At 36.3% G+C, this 25,839-nt stretch overlaps 3 protein-coding genes across 5 annotated transcripts in view; all 3 read left to right on the top strand.

Moving 5' to 3' along the window:
- smurf1 (SMAD specific E3 ubiquitin protein ligase 1) overlaps nt 1-6,261 on the top strand; it is a 44,962-nt gene extending 38,701 nt beyond the window's left edge. For 2 of the 3 annotated variants that reach the window (XM_051887623.1, XM_051887621.1), the window contains 3 exons: nt 781-982; nt 1,477-1,561; nt 3,826-6,261. In XM_051887623.1, coding sequence (XP_051743583.1) covers nt 781-982; nt 1,477-1,561; nt 3,826-3,925 — 387 coding nt within the window. In that variant the 3' untranslated portion in view covers nt 3,926-6,261. The remainder of the gene's footprint in view (nt 1-780; nt 983-1,476; nt 1,562-3,825) is intronic. The other variant, XM_051887622.1, reaches the window with a different exon arrangement.
- A 10,723-nt stretch (nt 6,262-16,984) lies between these two features.
- Nucleotides 16,985-18,829, top strand: uts2r5 (urotensin-2 receptor 5). The gene has a single exon (XM_051887792.1). It carries the CDS (start codon nt 17,227-17,229, stop codon nt 18,352-18,354), a length of 1,128 nt encoding a protein of 375 aa, XP_051743752.1. The 5' UTR covers nt 16,985-17,226; the 3' UTR covers nt 18,355-18,829.
- Nucleotides 18,830-23,831: 5,002 nt separating this feature from the next.
- rnf216 (ring finger protein 216) overlaps nt 23,832-25,839 on the top strand; it is a 34,267-nt gene continuing 32,259 nt past the window's right edge. Inside the window, exons 1-3 of the mRNA XM_051887709.1 lie at nt 23,832-23,981; nt 25,110-25,250; nt 25,337-25,473. Coding sequence (XP_051743669.1) covers nt 25,184-25,250; nt 25,337-25,473 — 204 coding nt within the window. The 5' untranslated portion in view covers nt 23,832-23,981; nt 25,110-25,183. The remainder of the gene's footprint in view (nt 23,982-25,109; nt 25,251-25,336; nt 25,474-25,839) is intronic.

The raw sequence follows: 25,839 nt of genomic DNA, 5'->3' as shown, positions 1-25,839 counted from the left end.
GTGTGATGATGCAAATGAATGATTGAATCCACTTTGAATCCATCCTTTAAAATAACCGTGAATGTATTTATTTATTTATTTATTTGCAGCTGATACCTTATTAAACATCAGAGACATTATTAATAGTAGTCCTGTTGCTCTCATAGTCCTGAAACGATTAGGGATGGTGAAATCTAATTAATCTAATTACACATTATTTAGGAAACATAATGGCTAATAGAAATTGTATAAAGTAATGCTATTTTTATATTGTTTTTTTGTTTGTTTGGTTTTTTCCCCCCTTTTTATACACTGCTGTTCAAAGGTTTGGGGATAGTAAGTTTTTTTGTTTTGTTTTGTTTTTTTTTTTTTTTTTTTTAATTTCTTGCGTTCACCAAGGCTGCATATATTTGAAAAATACAATAAGAACAGTATTACTGTGAAATATTGCAACTCTTTTCTATTTAAATATTTTAAAATGCTATTTATTCCTATGATCAAAGCTGAATTTTCAGCATCATTACTCCAGTCTTCAGTCACATGGTCCTTCAGAAATCATTCTAATGTGATGATTTGCTGCTCAGAAACATTTATTATTACTATCAATGTTGTAAACAGTTATGCAATTTTTTTTTTGACCAATTTCATGCATCCTTGCTAAATAAAGAGTCAATTCTTTGAAAGAAAACGAAATCTTACTGACCCCAAAGAGGTACGGTAGTGTATGTCCATCAAAAAAATTGCTCATATAGGCCTGCCCCTCTCAGAAATAATGTTAATGTGTTTCTCTCTGCCTTGTAGCTGATCATCGGTGGTTTGGGGAAGATCGATCTGAACGACTGGAAGGCCAACACGCGGCTTAAGCACTGTGTGGCTGACAGTAACATAGTGAAGTGGTTCTGGCAGGCAGTTGAATCGTTTGACGAAGAGAGGAGAGGCAGACTGCTACAGTTCGTCACAGGCTCCACACGCGTTCCTCTACAAGGCTTCAAAGCACTGCAAGGTGGCTAATGGATAAGCCATGTGTACTTTCAATATACTTGACATATTGTGCTTGTCAAAACTTCCTAGTCTGTCACTATTTAGTTTGTATTGGCCTTAAACCTAGTGAAAAATTCCTTGACTAAAGGTAACATGAAACCAGAGTTTATCAATTATTATGCACAATTTATCAATGCATATTATTCTAAAGAAAACTGTACATGCACATTATGAAATTGTTTTTTACACATTATTCTTTTTTTAATCTAAGACCACACAGGCAGGACAGTTTTACCCAAAAAGACCATAGCCTAACATGTTTCATAGGTTCCCCTTCCAAACAAATATCAAGCCCATCCCTACCTTACATCCTTCTGAATAATCTGATTCACTTTTAACAATATGGAAGCTACATGAGTTGTGAATGTGTCTTTTTAAAGTAGATTGTGTTCTTGCTCACTTCTGTTGAGTGTGATGATTAGGAGAACAGTGATAACTAGAATGTATCTTTGTAAGGTTCTACAGGTTCTGCAGGACCAAGACTCTTCACTATTCATTTAATTGATGCCAACACAGACAACCTGCCCAAAGCCCACACATGGTAAGATTTAGCTATAAACCTGAAACTAATAAAAGATGCAAAAGATCTGTTTTGTTTTCAACAGGGCTTAACTTTAACTTTTTTGCTCACCAGCCACTGTGGCTAGTGGGTTTTTTTTTACTAGCCACTCAGCATTTTCACTGGCCACAATTTTGACATCGATACCATGGGAGATATATAGATATTTTTAATATCTCATAATTTGGCAGCAGGTATATTAGGCTACTGTCACTTTAAGGCCTGACGTACGGATCCATTAAACAGTTACACGTGCATTTTCTTTCTCAACTGTTTACGTTCACTTAAAACACAACTGACTGTGTTTATATGAATACTCGCCAAGACCCGCATCTTGACATTATTTTGTGTGTATTTCACCATTTAAGTACAATAAGCAGCCAAAATGGAACTCAATTTAGTACTGAGAGGCGGGTTTATGTGCTCACACTTTGGGTGTTAGCACAAAATCTGCGGGAATGAGTAAAAGTATGCGCAATACACGCAATCCCATGCTGAAATTCATGCCCTGTAACACCAACAATATTCATCCAGAGCAAATTAAATGAGTGAGTGAGGGGAGGAGGATTTGTGTCAACTCACTGTTGGAGAGATGAGAGTGCAAAAACAGAGAGAAAAGTTTCAGATATTTCAGTATTGAAAAATTCATATTTTTGACAACACTACATTACAGTTAGTTTATTATTTCAATGCCTTTTTAAAAGACTACAATTTGAAAAATGTATATTATATATAAAATTCAACCTGCCAAAGTGGCTAGTATGAGTGACTGTGTTCCACACCAATGCTGAAATCCACCCGCATTTGGCGGGTGTTAATGTCAAGCCCTGGTTTTCCAAAAAATTAAATATACACTTTCTGTTGTCTTAAAGTGGTCATGTCATATGATTAATCCAAGTTTCCATGAAAAAATCTCTTCATCTTATTTGAGATTCAAATGTCCTATTCAAAAGTTTTTTTTTAACTTTTGTAGAATTTAACTCCTAAGTAGTGCTGAGTTATTCGCTGATAAATAAAAAAAGGTTTTCATAATTTATGAAATACTTTTTTGTACTATATACTGCAATGTGTCAAAAACAGAATACAGCTCAGATAGTCATGTGTCATTTGTCATTGGACTCACGGAGTAGAATACATTAAGCATAATTGTTCTGGGCTTTAGTTAAACATGACCGAGTTTTTGTACATGAAGCCCCACAAGACCCATATGTAAATACTATACCGATGTGGCATTTGTCACGTTTTCGCTCGTAACTTCATGAAGCAAGAAACATACAATTGTGGAAAATGGCACATCATTATTTACAGCAGATTCTCATGATTAAAATGAGTCCAAAGTCAACATAATCCAATGTGTTAATCACGAGATAATCCTCATGAAGTTAGGCTATGATAACACCCCACAGGCGCTAACAAATGTAGCTTTCACATGTTTTTCACTTATAACTTCAGGAAACATGCACAGATCGTAGAAACTGGCACATCATTACTTGCAGTGGATGCTCCCGATTAAAATGAGTCCAAAATCAACCTCGGTTCAAAATGCTGTAACTTTTGATTACTTTATGCTATCACCACAAAATTTGATGCAGTTCACATGTAGAGGAATGTCACCTTGTCCTCCTACCTTATTTCCTTCATGAGTTATTGCATGTCAAATAAGAAAGATAACTATAATTATAATAAAATATTATATATTGTTTTGTCTTTTTATCAGCAGTTTCTCAGCATAAGAATGTCCAAATGTAATCATTTGTTTCTTCTAAAAATGTAAAACGTTTTTTATCAAACGATAACAACCTTTTGACTGTCCTTGCTAGAGTTGGAGTCTTTACTTTTGTGTCACTCAGGAAAAAACAACTTCAGGGCTTAAAGGGATAAATTGATTAAGAGTGATATTAAATGAAATTAAGATTGCTACAGAGGATTTATTTTTTAAATAATTGTTCTTTTGAACTCAACACTGTTTTCAATAGTGATAATAATAAGAAATGTTTCTTGAACACCAAATCAGCATATTGGAATGATTTATGTATGTATGTTTTTTAAAGGCATGGTAGTAAAAAAAAAAAAAAAAAAAAAAAAAAACAGGCCAGAGAATGGAGTGTAAAAATGGTCATATGGCACTTTACTAAAATTAAAGTAATTTCATAAATATCAAACTATACAAATGCATGACAGGACTGGAATGAAGTCAGAGCTCCTGCAGAAATACTGAAATACTCACTTCTTGCATATTCTTTCAGCTTCAACCGAATCGACATCCCGCCTTACGAGTCATACGAGAAGCTCTACGAGAAGCTCCTAACGGCCGTGGAGGAGACGTGTGGCTTTGCAGTGGAGTGAGCGAGTGCCCTGTCCAGCCAGCCAGCAATGGCAGCAAACCCACCAAACAGCCCCAGCCATCCCTCTCACCCCCCTCCCCTTCTCTAGGACAGACGGACTGGTGTCTCCTGACAGACTTTAGCATCACCCGCCAGCCTGAGACTGCAACGGAGGGGAGCGACCACCCAGGGGCAAAACTCTCAAAAGACTAACGATTCCTCACGGTGTGATTCGGTAATTGTTTGCGCATTACCACATAAGTTACGGAGAAATCTGATCAACATTTATTTTTTCTCAAAAATCCAGTTTGTATTGTCTTTGTCACTGAAGCGGTGGGTTGATAGCGTCTGACTGTAATGCGAGTATGTTTGTGCTGCAGTACGTAGAGCCTCGCTGAGCCTGTGGTCTACATGAAATAGAGCTCATGTTTTAGTCTAGGTGGAGTATTTTAACATACAGAGCCTGTGACCATTAAACCAGTTTACCTACAGCAAATGTGTCTCGAAGGACAAGGGTGGTCAGCGTTGTCATGCTCGTTATGTATGTAACGTCTCCAATTGTTTCTGTACTATCTATTTTATTTCTTCACATCCTGTTCAGTACTATAGGATGGCATTTCAGTGGTATCCATTTCCTGTACTCATCAGTTCTCATTGTAGAAATTTTAACTTGATTGCTTGAAATGTATTATTGAAATTTTTTTTTTTTTTTTTTTTTTTTTTTTTGGTCTGAGATCAAGAACATGCTTAACGGCAAGTCTTAGTCCTCTCATGGGAACTGTGAATGTAACAGCGCCCATGTGTTAATGTTCTTCACCTGAAGCACAACGATCATGTGCAGTCTAGAGAAGGACCCAAAGCCCTTTTAAAGTCAGCAGGTTTCCGGAGTGAGCCAGTATTTTCGTCGCATAAAAATCATTTTTTTTTTTTTTTTTTTTTTTTTACTTTTTTAATCCAATGAGCATTCCTCTGTTGTCAACAAAAGACCTACTTTTTAAAGGTAATGCTAAATGAATGGTGTTTTAATATGCAGATTTTGAAGCAAGTCTACTTCTGTGTCACCTTCTTGAACAACATTCGAATCCATTGTGTCCGTTAACACACCTAAACTCGACTCGTAACTTTAGTTTCGCAAAGCAAACGGATGGCGAATGTTTTAAAGGAGCTCTTTTTGTCCTTAATTTTGATGGACCCTGTTAATCTTTTCCAAATGAATCTAGCCATAGTCATATGGTAACTTAGCATTAACTGTTTTAACTTAACGTACTATTAAAAGTCACCTCCAGACTGTTATTCGCGGCTCTTTCATTGAAACCACTGCTTCGAGTAACATTCAGCACTTTGGCTGGCACGTGTACAATCGCCCATCATGGAGTGTTTATTCCCCTGTGGACGATCGCTGATGTCCTTCGGCTCAGTTTAGCTGCCTCTCTGGTCTCTGACGGAGAGAGGTGTTTGGTCCAGGTTTTGGTGTGTTGAAAGAGCAGGGGAGTGTCTTGGATTTCATTATGTAGTGCTTGATGTGCATGGCACCTGATTATTCTTTGTAAATGTAAAGAATGAGCCAACCTCATAGTGTTTATTCAACCACTTTTGTCTTTTTCTCTCTCGCTCTCTTCGTCTTCGTTTTTTTTTTTTTTTTTTAACCAATTATTTATTACCATGTAATGTCTTTTTAAGTATTGCTGCTATTTCCATTATTCCGTAGTTTTCAGAGAAGGCTGAATTCTTGTGAAAGCTGTACACTAATCTCTTTTATTTTATGTATGAATCAAAGTATTTAAACCTGCTGCTGATTCTTCAGGACGTTTAGAGGACGACACCCGACCTTTGACCTGGATGGAGTCAGCAAGTAATGTAGGCTGGGCCCCGGTGGTCATGTTCATATTTGTGATATATGCAATAAAATCCATCACCTTTATATTCTTGGTTCTGTCTTAAAATGTCTCTTTCCTCACTTAATGTGTATCGGATCGGTCGGAATTTGTGTCTTTGACAAGTGTGCAAAAATGAAGTTTTCTGTTTTTCCCAAAAGGCCGTGAATGCCTAGAGTGGTGAAATGTTTTTAAACTTGCATAAAACACAAAAGAGGTGACGTTTAATGTTGTGTACTTGTGGGAATGGCTAGTGAGCTTGAAGATGAGTATGGACTTTGCCTGAAGTTACAGTTGTTTTCATATTTCTCTAAGAAAAAACCTTTTTCCAAGTAATGTGACCGGTATCATCACATTGTACAATTATTAGGTCCTGAGTGTCATTGTTTATTCGATGCAAGAGTAATGTAACTTACTATGTACTAAACATTTCTGAAAAAAATTCAGTGTAAATAAGATTATATTAAAGAAACTAAATTGCAAATCACCTCTCATTGCCTTTTTTTACTGGTCTTTGTTTGCATATATACGATGAATTTTATTTAGCAATGAACGTCAAGAAAAATAAGCCAGCTGTCGCTCATAATTATGCATGGTTTCATTTTATTTCTCTGCAAAAAATAATGAAGGAACAGGTGAGTCAGGACGTAATGTTCTTTGGCGTCCGTGTGGAGAGCACAAGCGCTGCCTTGTGTCCAAGCCGTTTGTAGGGCTGGCCTATAATTACATTCAGATTGTGATGTGAATATTAAATATGTAGACGTTCCATAAGCAAAGTGTTGGAATATTTTGTCAGCAAGGAAAACCTTGATCATTTTTCTGAAAAGAAAATTGAAAACTTTGTCAAAGCAAATACAGCTTCCTTGTAATAACAAAGACTACAGAATAACACAAGACGCATCACTCGTATTGTTTTGAATGAAAGAAAGTGCAACGCGCAATATGGCAGAATAAGTCCCGCCTTCTAAATAAGAGCCAATCGCCGATTAGTAAAGTCATCGCGTCACTGCGGCGACCGTTAGAAGCTCCGGTTGCTATAGAAACAGTCAGACGCGCGCCTCCGAAATTAGGCACAAGAGACGCGCCATGTTGGAATTCACGTCATTGTAGAACTCGTAATTACAACTTGGCTACGTTCAAACTGTCAGTTTTCTTAAACGCATTTACTTAAATGTGTGAGTATCGAAATGTTCCGTTCACACAGCAACTTACAGTAGCTTCTTACTAGTAACCATAGCGACAGTGACCAAAGTAATATCAAAGATGGCGACGTCCATAAAACTGAAAAATCTTATCACTTTTGATAGGACAGAGTCCAATTGAGCCGCGAGTTCATCAATGTCATCAACGTGACTGTATCTAAATCCTTAAGATGACACACAGCTCATATCGACCTTGCTGTAAGTTACTGAAAGTGAAATGACACACACGAAAACCCCTTAGCATAGCGGCTCTCTCCCACTGTATGACTTGACAGACAACTAGTTGTCCAGTCCTGTTCTGTTCACACAGCGCGAATTTTCCAAGAATGCGGTTGTGAGTCCAGAAAATGTAACGTTACGTGAATGTAACCAACCGTATTAAAGGGTTAGTTCACCCAAAAATGAAAATTGTCATTAATTACTCGCCCTCATGTCGTTCCACACCTGTAAGACTTTCGTTCATCTTCAGAACACAAATTAAGATATTTTTGAAGAAATCCAATAGCTCAGTGAGGCCTACATTGCCAGCAGTGTCACTGATGAGAATGCTTTTTGTGCGGCAAAAAACCCAAAATAACGACTTTTCAACAATATCTAGTGATGGCCATTTTCAAAACACTGCTTCATGAAGCTTTATGAATCTTTTGTTTCGAATCAGTGGTTCGGATCGCGTAAACGAAGCCTCGTTTACTGAAATCACGTGACTTTGGTGCTCCGAACCACTGATTTGAAACAAAAGATTCGTAAAGCTTCGAAGCTTCATAAAGCAGTGTTTTGAAATCACCCATCACTAGATATTGTTGAAAAGTCGTTATTTTGTTTTTTTGGCACACAAAAACTATTCTCATCGCTTTATAATATAAAGGCTGAACCACTGTACTCACATGAACTGTTTTAAATATGTTTTGAGTACCTTTCTGGATCTTGGGAAGTTCAGTGACATTGCTGGCAATTAGAGGTCTCACTGAGCCATCGGATTTCATCAAAAATATCTTAATTTGTGTTCTGAAGATGAACAAAGGTCTTACGGGTTCGTCCGCCGGAAGCTATTTATTTGAATTTATAAAGTTTTAAATATGGATATTTTTCTTACAAAAATGCATTGCTTCGCTTCAGAAGGCCTTTATTAACCCCCTGGAGTCGTATGGATTACTTTTTCTATGGATGGATGCATTATTTTTGGCTTCAAAACGCAGCCCCCCATTCACAATCATTATAAACCTTGGAGGACTAAGGACATTTTTAAATATATCTCCGATTGTGTTCGTCTGAAAGAAAATAGTCATATACACCTAGGATGGCTTGAGGGTGAGTAAATCATGGGATAATTTTTGGGTGAACTATCCCTTTAAGGACTCAAATACAGGACTGACAACCATATCCTGTTGCTGTGTGAACGTGGCTTTAAACTTTTCTGAGCACTCCGACCAGTTGATTGCGGCAGATTCTTTAGGGCGTCGACAGTTTAGAAACACATAATTCAGAGGACGAGAACAGCTCCGTGTAGAACGTCACGGGTTGTCTTCTCGTAATTACGACATGGCATGAACGTGGCATAATAACAGCTTATAATTACCTTCAGATATGTTTTCTTAACTGCCCAAAACTCTGGGGGGAAAAGTGCAAATAAGCAAACACTAATAAAAGTTAATTAGGAATACAACATTAAATGAACTGTCTCTGCTAACGTTTTCTGTGTCTTTTCCACCATTAAAATTTCTGGAAAATTGAAGAGAGTCGATGACTTAAACTGTGAATGTCCTTGGAGGTCTTCCTTGCTCAGTTTCCTGAAAACATTTTGAAAATGATATCCATGGAGAAAAGCAAGCAGACAGGAGAGCGGTGCCAGGCTGACAGTGGTGCCACAATCCTACAGCAGTAATAAGACTTTATGAAGGGACATTATAATGTCCCGTGACCTTTACCTGGAGTCAAAACTCAAGCCACAAAATTCTGATGCTCATAAAAGTAGGTGTTCATCCAGTTTTAAGAAAATGAGTCGCTCCTCTATCTGTAATGAGATCAACGCAGATCGGTGCTGGAACCGTCACGATGATGAAAACCAGAGCTTTGGTTTGGCAGAAGAACCATGAAGTCTGTCCTCAGGCTCAGACAACATAAGAAGACACGAGATCTTCATCACAGTCTAACCTTTTCACTTTTTAGGAACTAGGAATGAGTTTTGATAGGTAAGATAAGATCTAAAGTAGTGGAGCGCATTATACTTTCCTATAAATCATTGCTTGTGGGTTACAAAGAGCCTGGAACCTCTAGTAGCAGACGTCATGAGGGATTTTGGGAGGAATTTTCACCCCAAAATGAAAATTCTTTCATCATTTATTCACCCTGTCATGTCATTCCAAGCATGTATGTCTTGCTTTCTTCTGTGGAACACAAAAAGGAGATATTTAACAGGGTGCCCGAGCAGCTCTTCTCCATACAATGAATATGAATTGTGAACAGAGATGTCAAGCAAGATTAATAGTGAATTATGACTTTCAGTCTGTTACTCACACAACAAGATTAGATGGCTTTAAAGCACTCAAGTGGACCATTTTATGTTTTTTTCTGTCTTTTTTGGAGCTTCAGAACCACCAATTACCTTTACTACATAAACGCAGCGTGAACATTCTTCAAAAATTCTCCTTTTTTGTTCCACAGATCTACGAAAGTCATACAGGTTTGAAACGACATGAAGGTGAGTAAATAATGACAGAATTTTCATTTTTGAGTGAACTATCCCTTTTTTTGTTTTGTTTTGTTTCCTGGTAATTCACACAACCATTAGCAAATATTAAACCACCAATTGATTTGTTTTGTTAATTCACACAACCTTAGCAGATATTAAAGGGTTAGTTCACCCAAAAATGAAAATTCTGTCATTTATTACTCACCCTCGTGCCGTTCTACACCCGTAAGACCTTCGTTGATCTTCAGAACACAAATTAAGATATTTTTGTTTAAATCCGATGGCTCCGTAAGGCCTACATAGGGAGCAATGACATTTCCTCTCTCAAGATCCATTAATGTACTAAAAACATATTTAAATCAGTTCATGTGAGTACAGTGGATCAATATTAATATTATAAAGCGACGAGAATATTTTTGGTGCGCCAAAAAAAACAAAATAACGACTTATTTAGTGATGGCTGATTTCAAAACACTGCTTCAGGAAGATTCGGAGCGTTATGAATCAGCGTGTCGAATCATGATTCGGATCGCCTGTCAAACCGCCAAACTGCTGAAATCACGTGACTTTGGCGCTCCGAACTGCGGATTCGACACGCTGATTCATTACGCTCAGAATCTTCCTGAAGCAGTGTTTTGAAATCGGCCATCACTAAATAATTCGTTTTTTTTTTTTTTTTTTGGCGCACCAAAAATATTCTCGTCGCTTTATAATATTAATATTGAACCACTGTACTCACATGAACTGATTTAAATATGTTTTTAGTACCTTTATGGATCTTGAGAGAGGAAATGTCATTGCTCCCTATGTAGGCCTCACTGAGCCATCGGATTTCAACAAAAATATCTCAATTTGCGTTCCGAAGATTAACGAAGGTCTTACGGGTGTAAAACGGCATGAGCGTGAGTAATAAACGACAGAATTTTCATTTTTGGGTCAACTAACCCTTTAAACCACCAAAACACGGCAGACTACCTTGCTGCCGTTGCTGCCTTGCTACCGGGTTCAGTGTGTTCCATTGAGTGTAAAATTGTGAATAAAACAAGAACATCAGTTGGAACTAAAAATAGTGGTCAATATCTTTGTTTTGTTCAGAAACGGAGAACGTACTGTTTCACTCAGTAGTCTGATAACAACACGATATCCTATTACTTAATTATGTCTTAATTTTAATAATATTCAATATTTTCTTTCTGTATGGTGAGATGCTGGCCAAATAGACATTTATTGGCAAGACAAGGCTGTATTTCATTAAAAAAAAATTATATTGTGCTATTTATTTATACGGTTCCTCAGAGTACATGCTGAAGGAGACATTTTGTAAAGAATTTTGTAATATACTTAGAGCTTCTATTTCATCTGTTCTGTTTGTTTTTAAAAATGTCAAACATAAAAAAGATTAAATGTAGACTTGTTTCCATTCAGGGTTGAATTTTAAGAGACATTTTATCACTCTCTGTTTTTACCGCTCATGTAGGACGTGTTCACAGCAGGAGTGGGACTTTGACACCTGCCAACATACCTTTTGAAAATGGAGACATATTTTCATATCCGTTGGTACATCACAGACCCATAGAAGCGCATTTATTTGCCTTCAGTGAAATGTGATATAAAACCAAAAGCATCTGATCCTTATACTCCCAGAGAGAGGGAGATAGAGCAGTAGAACGGTCTACAGGATCAGATCTTCTACTCAATAAACATGTAATTTAAAATTACAACAAACAATCAGCCAAGTTTTTTGGAGTTGCCAACCACAACATACATCTGCCATGAAAAACGTAAATTAAAGAAAGCCAGATGTTCCTTTTGAGAAAGGGACAAAGATACCTTAGCTGCTTTGTATTTGGAGATGTTAAGAACACCCTCTTCAGTCTAACAGCAAAAAAATCATCTTAAAATATATTTAATCTAAAGACTTGTAAATATACACTGTAGATTTTATTGTGTACTACACCCGTTTCTCTGCTTCACGGTTTATAGGGGGGAATAAACCCTTGTTAATGAATCAGGAATACTGGAAAACACAGTATGAGAACAGTCAATATTACAAATACATATAAAATGCCCCATTATTTTTAATTCAACCCTGGTTTTTTTAACAAATGCTCTCATTTGTTTTCTATAAATACACAAGGTACAGAGCATTATATTCACTTCTTAGGTTTATCATCTTTAATTGCTGATCTCTGATAAGCTCAATGTAAGATTTTCAAATATTTGTGGATCCTGGCAGTGAATTTTCTTTTTTTTTTATGTTAGGAATGTTCTTTGTAACCTTATGATCCACAAATCTAATAATCTATACAATCTTTTTCCACATCTTTTTTTTCCCTGCTGAAGTTTCGGTTTGGAGCTAGTGGTGTGAACTTTTATTAGAGCGTTAAATGGAAAAAAATTCATCATGACCAGGAAACATTAAACAGCTCTTGATAATAAAATGGTGTCCATTTTCCACAGATTTTTTTCGTCTGTGCCTTAATGATTTGGTTTATTTTTACTTTCTCCCTTATTTTATCTATTTCAAAATGTGTTTATGTTCTCTTATCTGTTGGAAGTTATTTGATAAAATTTTACATTTATGCTGTTACCACAATCAACCATATATGCGGAACTTGCTACGTAAATGTTTTATTTTCCCTTTGGTTTATACCCATGTAAATGTTTGTAATGCTTTATATTATTTTGGTATTCTCTTTAAAATTGCTTGTGCAACAACTGAATTTATATTATGCTATGTTATGTTGTTTTATGTTATGATGTTATGTTATGTTATTTTATGTTATGTTGTTTTATTTTTTATGTTATGTTATATTATGTTTTATGTTATGTTATATGTTATGTTATATTATGTTTTATGTTATGTTTTTTTATGTTATGTTGTTTTATGTTATGTTATGTTATGTTATGTTATGTTATGTTATGTTATGTTATCTTATTAAATGCATCCTAACACTGGAGAGAGAGAGAATTGATCTCACTATAGTGTTCACTAGGCAGGAAAGTATTCTGTGTATTTGTTAGGTTTTTGTGTCATCTGTGTGTCATCTGAGGCCAAAGATTGATTCTGACAAAAGAGATTGTTTTTGACTAAAATATTAGATTTTGACATGACACTTTGTTTTTTGTACAAGTTGGTGTGTAGTTCTGAGATGTATTTATAGTTGTGAGAAAATGGGGATTTTTTCATGAATTTTGTATATATATATATATATCATATCAAATTTCTCTAAGGGGTTACCTACCTTAACTTTTACTAAATCTGATATATATCAGTAGTCATACAATAATAGTCAACCTATTCGCAGTTCTTCACCACACAAATGAAGGATTCACCCTGATAAAGTCCTCTGGTTATAAAGGAAATGAATGCGACATTTGGAACCCGGCAGGGATGCATTCCTTCTCAGACACTGAATTGTCACTGATGTGCGTCTGGATATTTCTCTGCTTTGTGCACCTGGAGCTTTAGCTGCTGTCATATTTATGGCAGATAAGCTGCGAGCCGCATGCCACGGGTCTGCATAATGTCAAAGACCAGGGCTTTGGGATGTTCCTTTCTTCATCTGTTATATACTGCTGCTCCTTCAAATAGTTTCTTTCAGTGAAAAGGTTGCAGTAAATTTGCTCCAGTGTTTTGGCTGAAGACATCTGATGGTGTTTGTGCATGGCATCCAGTCTCAGATTCCTTTCAGCACAAGCAGATCAAAATCTGCCACAGTATATCCAAAGTTATCCTGTCTTATGTTATCAATACCAGAGCCCCACTCTCAGATTCTCTGCATTGTTTGTAAATGAACAACTTTTTTGCTTTTCAGACAGATCCAAGACCATTTTGGTAAAGAACATTTTTAAAAAAAAAAACTGTTATTAGCATTTGTTTAAAATCTATTTGTTTTTCATTTTAAAAAATATTTATCAGCAATGGGTTTTGTATATCTTCTACCTTTAAAGGATTAATTCACTTTCAAATGAATATTAGATCAAGCTTTACTCACCCTCAAGCCATCCTAGGTGTATATGACTTTCTTCTTTCTGACGAACACAATCAGAGTTATATTAATAAATATCCTGATGCATCTGAGCTTTATAATGGCAGTGAACAGGGTTCATGAGTATGAGCTGAAGAAAGTGTCTCCATCCACATCCATCCATCATAAACATATTCCACACGGCTCCAGAGGGTTAATAAAGGCCTTCTCAAGCGAAGCGATGCGTTTGTGTAAAAAAATATCCATATTTAACAAGTTATGAAGTAAAATATGTAGCTTCCGCCAGACCGCCTTCCATATTCTTCAAAAAGCTTACGCTGTACGTTCTCCGCCTTCCCTATTCAACTTACGGAACTGATGCGACGCCTGCTCCGTTTTTTCCGTATTTTGAATAAGGAAGGCGGTTTGGCGGAATGAAATCAAAAAAAGTTTTTTTGGCTTTAAGTATGAATATGTTAGCCTTACCATTATCTATAAGCTACCGTGCGACATAAGTTTTTTCAGTCCGCACTTTTATGACGTAATGCCTCTTTGACTGTCGGGAAGATGTCTGCTGCAGAGCACCAGTGCGGGCTCTGCAAAAGTGTGCCTCGAGGGCGCATATCGACCACAAAGGGGGCGCTCGTGAGCACCCTTCTGAAACCTAAAATTGACAAATGGGAAACTCTCCGGTCTCGTGGACTTAACGGACACGCGGACACAGCCATTGTAAGTCCACAAGACCGAAAGTGCTATGAAGTGTGCCATTTGGCACAGGGCTTAGGAGGTGAAACAGTTAGAGATTACTGAGGTTTTACCGAGCTCAACGGCTCTGGCCGAGATGTGATATAAACGAAATGCTATTGGCTATTTAAAAAAAGGGAGGGCTTTTTGATATGTCCCGCCCTGTCTTCCTGTTTCAGTGGAAATTACATCAACGCATTGAATGATGCTCTGCATTTCAAGGCACTTAAGTGGGCCTTTAAGCTATTTATTTTAGTACATAATTATCTTAAAAACTAAGGTAATTTTTCTCTAATTTTGCTAATAAAGCTGGCATTCTGCACTGCATTGGTTGTTGTACTCAACATTGTCTCGCAGAAGTATAAAGTGTAGTTCGGATGCATTTAGAGAGCAGTAGAAATGAGTTGTTGTGTTGCTGTCTCTGTGCCAGCACTATGAAGGACACAGAAGGTGAATTATAGAGATATCATCCACTGCAGTGCAATCAATACAGTCTACGACAAAAATTGCAGCATATGCTATGAAATGAGATTCATGATTTAGTCATCTAGATGAAAGCAGTGAAAGAGTTTGTTTAATGTTGGTTGGCTTTAATAATTCCACAACCTTCAGTGCAGAAAAATCCTTTTATTTGAATGCACCTATATGTTCTATATTTCATATAATATGCTTCCTGTACATCTAATGAAATACCTTCTGTGCAGAAAAAGTGCTTTGACAAATGGACTAATGAAATGCTTGCAGGGTATTTCTGCATTTAAACAGATCCAGAGCTTTTATGACATGTGGAAGAGACTTTGAACCCCTCACGGATGTATTTCAATGGATGTGTTGTCTAAGAAATTAAATGTCTGATGTTTCTTCTTTCAACATCCAAACACTGCTTACTGAAAATGAATAAATTGAAAAACAAGGTATGAAAATGAATCATCAAGAGAAAAGAGTCTTTTAAGGGCATAATAAAGTTTCATGCTTTTCTGAGTCTTGATTGGATGCATTTTTAAAGGGTACCAGAGATTATTTTCTGCATAATGGACAAATGAGCTGTCTGCTCCCTGCTGATATAATTTTGTATCCATGCATATGAATTCAGGTGGTCGGAGCTCCAGAAAAGTTGATAATTGTGCAGAAATGACAGGTCTTCATCCAGCAATCACTCCACACTGATGGTGCCAGGCTATTTCTGTACACGTATTGACAAACGCTGGAGTCAGAATCAAGGCCATGAATTCGCACTGTCTGCTGACACTGGCTCATTTCACTCTGCTGTTCTTATAGTCTTGTTTAGACCAGCACAAACCATATTCACTGCCAGCTATTACTAACATTTTTATTGTAATGAAAACATAATTATCTGAGCGATCCACTGACATGTTTCGTTTGTATTAAGATTTCCCATATGTAAAGCCATTTTAGACTTCCTTTAGCCTAGCAAACTTTTATCTTAAATAAATATACATAACAATAAATGTTATATTAATAAACACAAATCTCACTGCTGTCTTTACTTTAGCTGTCAAATATACAGTAGGCTACATAGCATATGGAGAAAGTTTAAAATATGGTCTGAGCTGCAAAATCCATAGCCTACCATAGGCTACTTTAAAGACTGTATGCACAATGTTACTGATAATAATATTTTACATTTGACCTCAATATTTCTAGTTATACTTTTAAAATCATGTTCACTTGTTTCAGACAAATGACAAATATGATTGAAAACTTAGGCTACATTTAATGGCTTTAAGTAAAAGCGAACTGGTACCAAAAGTTTGTTAAACTTTCAGCCACTTTAAAATGAATTACTGACTATTCAAAACATAGGCCTAACAGAAATCATTGTGAGTTACATGGTTAAATATATCCACATTACTTTTCAGGTAAGAGCGGGCGCGGCCATTTTGTAAATGTAATGTGTCTAGCTTCCGGTGTCAGTTATTTTTAGCTGTACAAAACAGCTCGTTATGCTGCTTGATATTGCAAACTGCTGTCTCTTACCATATAATTTTAATGTATTGTCTTAATTATAAACACGCTGGTTTGTAGCAAAAACAGTTTTACAGTTTACTGCACTTTGATATTCTTCTCGTTACTTCTATAGCGGCTAATAAATCGGAAGTTTCACACATTCACAGAAAACACCTTACTTCCGCGTTAAAAAATAAGGATAAAAACAAAGATTTCGTGATAATAGTTAATGAAAAAGTTTTCTGTGGTGTAAAAGTTAAAAACTAGATAATATTTTAAATTCAATAAAATTCATGTTTTAAATTCAAAATCACTTTTAAATATGAATTGTAGTAGCCTAATATTTAGAATAATTTTAGTCATTTTAATGATAAACACTGTCGTTAACTGTCTTTGTTCCTTTTATTAAGAAACGCCAGTTTTCTTTCATGTTGCTGATAGCTCACAACAAGGAACTGCAGCAATCGGTGAAATGCGCGCAGGGCGCATCCAAAACCTTGCGCACTGAGTCTAGAATCCTTTATTGTTCTTATAGGTGATGCACTACGGACTAGACCAGAGTGATTTCCATTAATCCCACCCACGAATGTGGAGCTATGACAATATTACACCAGCTGGACCTGCAGCCTGAGAAGTTTTACGCGCAGATGCTGCATGAGAACGCGGACACAAACATTTTACGCACGTTTATTTACACAGATTTAGAAATACATGAAAAGTAATTTGTATTTGGTAAGTTAATAGCTATTAATATATTCTGTATAATGGAAATCTCAGGTAATTCTGAAGTCTGGAACACATTTTATTTTATTGCAATGCTCCTTAAACAATTAAAATGAACCGAGGAATGAAGTGAAGCTGTTTTTTTCTTCACAATGGAATCAGATGATCCACTTGGTGTGAGGAATCAGGTGAACATCTCAGCTGCTTTTGCCAACATATCACCAACAATAGCAGGACCCGACCGGCACGCGCCCGCGTCCTCTTACGATATGCTAATAACATCCATACTCGGCACAATTTTGACCCTAATGTGTTTGGTTGGCGTTGTTGGAAACGTTTACACTCTGGTCATTATGAACACCTCTGTGCGCGTAACTGGATCGATGTATGTCTACATTGTGAACTTGGCTCTGGCGGATCTGTTGTACCTCTCCACCATCCCGTTCGTGGTTTGGACGTATTTTGCAAAGGACTGGTACTTTGGCGACATCGGGTGCCGCGTCCTGTTCAGCCTGGATTTCGTCACCATGCACGCGAGCATCTTCATCTTGACCGTCATGTGCACGGAGCGCTATCTGGCTGTCGTGAACCCGCTAGACACCTTCGGCCGGTCCCAGCGCTACAGGCGCGCGGTCACCTGCCTCGTGTGGCTCTTTTCCTTCATCCTGGCTCTACCGACCATGATCATGATCGACCTCAAGAAAGACGTGCACAATGGAGTAGAGAAGCGCATGTGCCACCCGACCTGGCAGATGACCGCGTACAGGGTGTATCTGACCGTTCTGTTCAACACCTGCATCTTGGCTCCTGGATTAATCATCGGGTATCTCTACCTGAAGTTAGCCCGCACCTACTGGCTATCGCAAACCTCTGTATTCCCATCCAGAGACATGAAGAAGTGTCCTAAGCAAAAGGTGTTATATATGATCTTCAGTATAGTTCTGACCTATTGGGCGTGTTTCTTGCCCTTCTGGTTGTGGCAGTTGATAAGTATCTATTACTACGCGCACGGGAAGCTCTCGAGCAGCACGGTGGTGTACATTAACTTTGTTGTGACTTGTTTGGCGTACAGTAACAGTTGTATCAACCCTTTCTTGTACACTTTATTAACGAGGAATTATCAGGAATATGTGAGAGAAAGACAAAAAAGCAGCACAGAGTTTAAGAAGAGGTTCAGACTGTCATCTCAAAGGTCTGTGTCTTCTGGGAGTCAACAGTTCTCGAATACTTTGACTAATACGCATCCTAATGGCATTCTGGATGCTTATAGCAAATTGTGAGAATATTTCTTAGTGTGGTGAAAGGAAGGACTCATTTTCCCCTACGTTTACTTACATAACCAAACAGACGAACATCAACCACAGATAACTACAGCAAGATACAATGTTTTGTATATAATGTATGTTTGAATCTATACAAACAAAAATAATATCAGTATCAATTATTCTTATATCTAAAAAAACACAACAACAACAACAACAACAAGAAAAAAAAAAAAAAAATAGAAAAAAAAAAACCATCTTCCTGGCTACAGCCCTGTCCTAAGGTTTCCAGAACATTGTAGTAATGTTGGTTTTTGGTTCTCAGAACGTTTTCATTCAGAACATACATTTTTAAAATCTCCCCCAAAATCCTAAAACATGCATTAGCTAGGAAAGCTTTCTTTAAATATATAGAATGATTTTTTGTTCTAAAATAATTATAAGGGAACGTTCTGTAAATGTTATTTTATGGTTGTAAAAATAAAACCTAAAATTCTGTATGTTACTTTTAGGTCTTTGAAAAAAATAAGACGGGAACCAAATGCTAATGTCAGGGGAAAGTTTTGTGGTTGCTGGGGTGTTTCATAAAAGCCACAATACTCTTAGATTATACAATTAACAGATAATTTCTGTAGAGATTAATAATTTTATCATAAACATAAATATGAATGTTAACATTTTGCACTATTTCTTCTTCATGTTAGAGAGATCGCTGATCAAATATGTGTATTAGTAAAATGGTGACGTGGTTGTGAACTAAAGGACCATAAATACATACAGGGTGTTTCATTGTTAGATTATTATGTGGAAAATGTGTGCAGTTTATTAATAAAGAGGTTTATGTGCAATAATAGGTTATGCGTTAAGCTTGATTTTCAGTTTCTGTTTATTTCAAATCACACATGACCTTCAATATCATTTGTATTATATTTGGTTATAACACTTTACAATAAGATTCATTAGTTAACATTAGTTAGTTAACATGAACTAATAATGAACTGCACTTATACTGCATTTATTAATATTTGTTAATGTTAATTTCAACGTTTACTAATACATTATTAAACTCTTGTTAACATTAGTTAATGCACTGTGAACTAACATGAACAAACAATGTATTTTCATTAACTAACGTTAGCGAAGATTAGTAAATACAGTAACAAATGTATTGCTCATGGTTAGTTCATGTTAGATAATACATTAACTAATGTTTAACTAATGAACCTTATTGGAAAGTGTTACCTATATTTGTATATGCTTTGTTATAAAAAGGCTAGTTTACAAATGAAATATTTTGTACTTGAGTACTTTATATTGTAGTTCAAAAACTATTGTCAGTTGTGATGTTTTCTGTTGCCTGCTATTGATGCAAGAGAAAGCTGATTATGTGCTTGAAATGCTCATGATGTATGTGACCAGACCTGGAAATATGTCCACATAAATAGCGTAGCCTATAGTCTTACCATATGTGACAATGTCTCACTTTATTTTTCTAAGCACTAATGCTTGCAATATTATCAATGCACCACATCCTTATATGGCTATTTTGTGTTCTGGTTTACTGAACTGATTTGAAAACATGAAAGACTTTTTCACTTGATTTTATTATTTGTATGTTTCCTCTTAAGTTCATTCTTCTCCTTGTTTGTGGAAATAAACTTAAAGCCACATGGTCAAGAATTTCCATAGCAGTGAATGAGGTATTGTATTCATGGCCTGAGTAAACTTTGCTTAAGTGCTGAGCAGTGAGCTGTGAAATCAGCTTCACACCACCAATAAACAAACGCTCAGAGTCACTTCAGGCTGTTTTCCATAAACAGGTTAGTACATTGTTAAGTGTTCAGTAGTTTTTTGGACACTCACTGGTCTTTATAGGCTGTTCGTCCAAATCATTTTTGAATTCTCTAAATGGTCGAGTGGTATGAAGCCAAATACTTATTCTGTCTAGATATCGTTCACCTGCACACGCTGTACTGGCTGTTCTATTTTGTGTTGAAAAATTGAAACCATGTATTTGGCTACTGTTATCCTGCTGGTCAATGCTTTTTGGACTTCTTCTCGACTCTCCTTCAGTTGTGCAATGAAGTAATAAATGTCATGGCTATTCAGGGAAGCTGTGCTTCAGTAAACAATTTATGTCTCATACCAAACAATTTCCTATACAGAAATATTTTAGTGGTAACACTTTACAATGAGGAGTCATTAAACATTAGTTAACTACTTTAGTTTTACTTGTTGTTAAAAAAAACTTAGATAATTTAATGTGGTTCAGATAACATACTATATTTTGAGTTTCTGTTGATTAAAGCAATCTCCTTCATTGTATTAACTCAAATTTTTAATTTCAATGAACTCAAAATTATAAGGCAACCAAGCTACTAACTTTTGTAAGTTAATCAAACAATATTTTTTTTTTACAGTGTGTTAGTTAATACATTAACTAATGTTATGAGACCTTATTGTAAAGTGTTACCATTTTAGCTTACATTTGGAGCGGCAACAAAAAGTAGAACTGACACCAAAAGTCTTGAAGTTTTTGTATTCTGTGGAACATTTTTATGAAAAAGATATTATAAAAGCATGAAAAATTAAAGAGAGACATCTGTAAATGTAATGAAAAATCTAATAATATTCATCTCTCACGAAGAGGGATTTTTATGTTCTATTAATGAGTTTTTTTTTAAAATGAGCATACTTAAAATAATAAATAAAAAGATAAAGGAAATTGTGAATCATTTTGGAGTTGTATTTAACAGTGCATACATTTTAAAACTAACAATAGGCCTATATAACGAAACAAATAAAGTTATAAAAATTATGGATTAACCAATGAACGTATTTGAATCATTGCAAGGCAGCAATTTTCTGTAACAAACTGAAAAGTCTGAAATCTTTTTTAAACAGCAAAGCCATGAACGGAGGTGTTCTGATCATTTTGAATTCAAAGTGAACATTCACAAGCTCTTTAACATTATGATTATTAAAGCTATTTCTATATTTTGGAAAGAAAAACTCTAAAATCAAGCAAATCTTTTTTATTTCTTATTTTGAAGAAAATTAGGAGATCCAATCTGCAAGTGAATACATCTGTTGGCTACCGTTTTTAGTGGCTTGGCAGTCATAATTGCAGGGTTCTGATTTCATTGATTGACATTTCAATGGATTCTCCTGCTATGAAGCTGTTGATGTCTGAATTTGAGTGATGACTGACTGGTAAAACCACCTTTTATGAATAGCCAATATAGTAATTTGCCAATGAACCATTCATTCTGGAACAAAAATATGTTTTTTAATGAGGATACAAAAGCTTGGCACATTAGTTGAAGCCCACAGGTGCTACATTCCTCTCTTTGAGTTAGAGAAGCAACAACTGTGGTGGCAGTTTACATTGGTAAAGTCCCATGTTTAGATTTCAAGTTCATTCTTCCATATGGCGCCAGTCATGGCCATCCGATGCATGCTTTTCAACTTACACTGACCTACTTTGAAATGTCTTCATCATTTCAGTCATCACCTTTTGCAGCAGAGCCTGTTGCATCCTAAGGGAGTCTGAGCATAATTGCCCTCTGTTCATCTCTCCCAGGGCCAGCATATTTTCCATTTTCACAAAATGAAGCTAAGGATGGTCACTTTGTTTGACTTGGATCTGTGCCACTCAGCATAAAGACTCACTTTGTTGGAGAGGCTAATGGGTAATTTCTTTCTTAGTCTTTGGACACAGTTCATGCTAAATTTTTGGTCAGAATATTAAGATATGAGACCAAGCGCATTATTGTTATTAAAGTCACCATGAAATCTATCTATCTAGGGTGAATTGTCCTAAAGTGGGACACTGCCTAAGGTTTAGTGTTTGTAGGTCCCGCATAAATACATGTCAGTGAAACTATGGGTTATCTGAAGCTGTGGTGCCATATGATCAAAATCACATAGCCTCTCAAATGTCCAGTCACATATGAGACTGTAGCAATCATCAAAAAGGAAGCACCATGTGCGAAAGCCACCCAAAGGTCAATGACATAGAGTTTTGACGAACTTAATATTAAGGAGTATAAATTCATTTTAAACAAAAAAATCATACTACTTTTTGGCCTAATGTGCTTATGAAATGTATGTCCATCAAAAAATATTATAACTTTGTATGTATAAACTATATATATATATTTTTTTTTTTTATCAAATTTCCTAGTGTCCCACTTTAGTGGGACAGTATGATTAGCCTAATGTGGGACAGTATTTTAATCAGTCAAAAATGTGTGGTGGGGCATGGTTTGTGGGACAAAAATGGTTATTTACAGTGTTTAAGTGTTGTTATGCAATAATAGAATGATTGTGTGTGTTTGTTGTTTAGTAAAATAGAAAACATTAGGCCAAATGGTCTTAAACATTTATGCAGTTCACAACATTTTTATGAATTGTGACTCGAGGTTTAATCTAGCCTAAAGTTTGTTCAAGCTTTTTTTTTTTTTTTTTTTCTCCAGGTTGCAAGATTTTATATTTTGCCTTCAAATAAGCCTAGGCTATGCCTGTTGTGGTTGCATGTGTTTGTTGTTAAGTAAAATGAACAAGAGAACAGTGAGGAATTCTGACTGTGCATTTAACTCTTTTCTACATACATAACATAACATAGCCTATGAAAACAGTTGCCTAATGTCTTTACAATAAATGCATCAAAACTATCATATTGTATTATTTGTCTGATGATGTTCAATTATCAGTCAATCCATCCATAACCAAGAGAATTACTAACTTAAGAAGATTTTACTATTCTGCATGAATCAAATGATTTTGGCCTTTTATCATAGACTTTGGCCTTTTCTTAGACCTTTTATTATAATGATTATTATTATTATTATTATTATCATCATCATCGTAGATTTTGGCCTTTTATGATAGACTTTTCAGTGTCCCACTTTAGGGACACAACTGTCCCACATTAGGAAGCACCAGATTGTTTTAGACGACTTGCACTAAGAGCACTAATATGTCTATAATTTATTTTATGAATGTGTTATCTGCATTTTCTCTTTTGATTTGATTAGGAGACATCCTGGGGTTTTTAAAATGGTATTGTGTGTGAATAATGTTTTGGCTACAAATCGCAATATGTCACAGAAGTCTGAAATGCAAAAAATGTCCCACATTAGGGCAATTCACCCTATCTATCTATCTATCTATCTATCTAGAGAGATTGATAATGGCGATTTGTTCAGTCATTTTCAAAACTCTGCACACAAAACTCAAAACGGACCGCACTTGTAAGTAACTCAGGCTGTCCGATATTCAAAACTTAGCACTGTGTGTTCACATCTTTAAAGGTTTACATGTAATTGTATCCAAGTAATTTAAAATTGTAGGCTACACTGTTATAATCTGTTGGTCGGAGGTTCGTGTCAAGAGTTTTGAAAAATAACATCAAGGTTTTAACATCAGTGATTGTACAAACACTTTGTTTTAAGGAAAACAGAGACACCTAGAGGACGTACAGAAAGTAACAACAGACAACGGAAGAGAACTACAACTCTCATGATCCTCCGCCTACAGCACGACGCATTTGCGTCTGACGTCACACTCTGGCTTGTTTTGGCCGTTTGTTTCGATATCCGGCGATCAAACGCTTTCGATGTGTTGGAAATTGTGACTGAGAGGTACGTGCAATTCATGAAACAGTCTTCGTGTGTTGTAGTCTAATTAGAGCTTGTTTATCCTCGCCGTTAAGTTAGGATGAAATACCCGGCTGAGAATGAAAATCTGTCTTGTTTAAGTGATGTCAGCTGGCGCGGAGGGTTAACGCCAAACAGCTAGCTGAGCCTGGCTAGGGACTTTAGCGAGTACAGATTTGTTTGTTTCTGTTGTCCTGCTGTATATTTTACTTTTCTAACAATGTCCACGGGTTTTAAAGAGAGAGGAAAGCGAACGATCATATTCATAACATCAACAGTGTTTCTCAGCACTGCTATGCGAGATCAGCTCGTCTGTTCTGGACAATCTAACGTACTGGAATTAACAGGCTGCGTTTTAAAACCTTGTTGTGAGCTGACTACTTAGGCAGCACGTTTGGGTGTCACAGGCGCGTTTGATCTGAAACATCATGTCTGCCCAAAGAGATACTCAGTGACAGCACGTATTTTAAATAGAAAGCATTATTCCTCAAGGACATCAACTCTTCTAACTCTTTTACTTTCAATTTCTTGTGTTGTACGTGAACTCAAGCTAGATAATGGTCGTTAATATAACATTGTGGTATGAATCTGAGATTCTAGGCTGCTTTAAAAATGTTAGTCATGTTTGGAAACTACATCACTTCGTGGGAAATGGGAAATGAGATCACACGAAGCCTCGCAGATGTAGCCTATCCGATCGAGTGTATCATTTAAGTCAGCGTGAAATCAAAATGGACAATTATTGTTTTTATGAAATATTGCAGTATTGTAAAAGATTTATAGGTGCACATCATTATTTAAAATAAAATAAAATAAAATAATGTGCTCTGGAAATCTTTTCAATCAAAATAACTTCCCTCCCACTTGCTGCCACATCTCTTCTCTGATGAGGTGTTTACAGGCGCGAGGGCGGGACAACCTGTCACTCACACGAAACCTCCCTTTTTCTAGTTTGAGAAGTCGTTTCACTCAAATATATGGCATAATAGAGAAGAACGGACTAGCATAACTGCTTTTTCATGCTGACTTTAAGCAGCAATGACTGTTTAGATCAAAACTGTGAGGAATGCACCATGTGAAGTAATTTATGTGGGGTTATGGGTCTCATTTCAGGTTCCTGTGTGTGTGCATGGGTGTTTGTGTGAGAGAGAGAAGGTGGACGACTCAGGGAGTCTGTGTGTCTTATCATGGCTGACGGGTCCAGTGATGATGATGTCATCCACCTGGCTAGTTTCAACACCCACCGCAGTCGAGGTACTAATACCAAGGCTTTATTGTGATAGTGGTATTCTGTACGACCTGACCTCTTTTTTGTTACTTTGTTGTTGTTTTTTTGTCAGCTAAGAAAGTTAGGACGAGGACGTCCTACATAACCATATCCTCATCGTCAGATTCTGATGATGAACCTGTCAGATTCGTACCAAATGCCCCTGTTGTGGTCAAGGATGATGAAGAGGACGAATTGAGCATATTAGAGGTAATTGGAGCTGTGTTCCAATTCACAGTTGTGTTCACTGCTCCCTACACACTTAGTACAGAATATCTGTGGAATTCATGAGTATTATAAAATAGCCTACTAGTGGTGGGAGTCAGCAGTGACCTAGTGATATGATTTTTATATCAAATGGGTTATATGAGAAGTCATTGATTCAGAACTGTGATTTATTGAAAAAGACATGAATAAAAGATTGCATCTGCATGTGACTTTGATACTTTGCACAGTTGTTATTCCTATTTTGTTTTAATTTTGTTTGAATAGAAATAATGGTTTGTGCATCAACCTGATACTTCTGTACTTGCTCTAAATGGTGGTCAGTCTCTTCTTTCCTAAAAATTCATGTAA

Source organism: Ctenopharyngodon idella, chromosome 3 (genome assembly GCF_019924925.1).
Source record: "Ctenopharyngodon idella isolate HZGC_01 chromosome 3, HZGC01, whole genome shotgun sequence".
Classification (NCBI taxonomy): Eukaryota; Metazoa; Chordata; class Actinopteri; order Cypriniformes; family Xenocyprididae; genus Ctenopharyngodon; species Ctenopharyngodon idella.
This window is presented reverse-complemented; position numbering and strand designations above follow the sequence as displayed.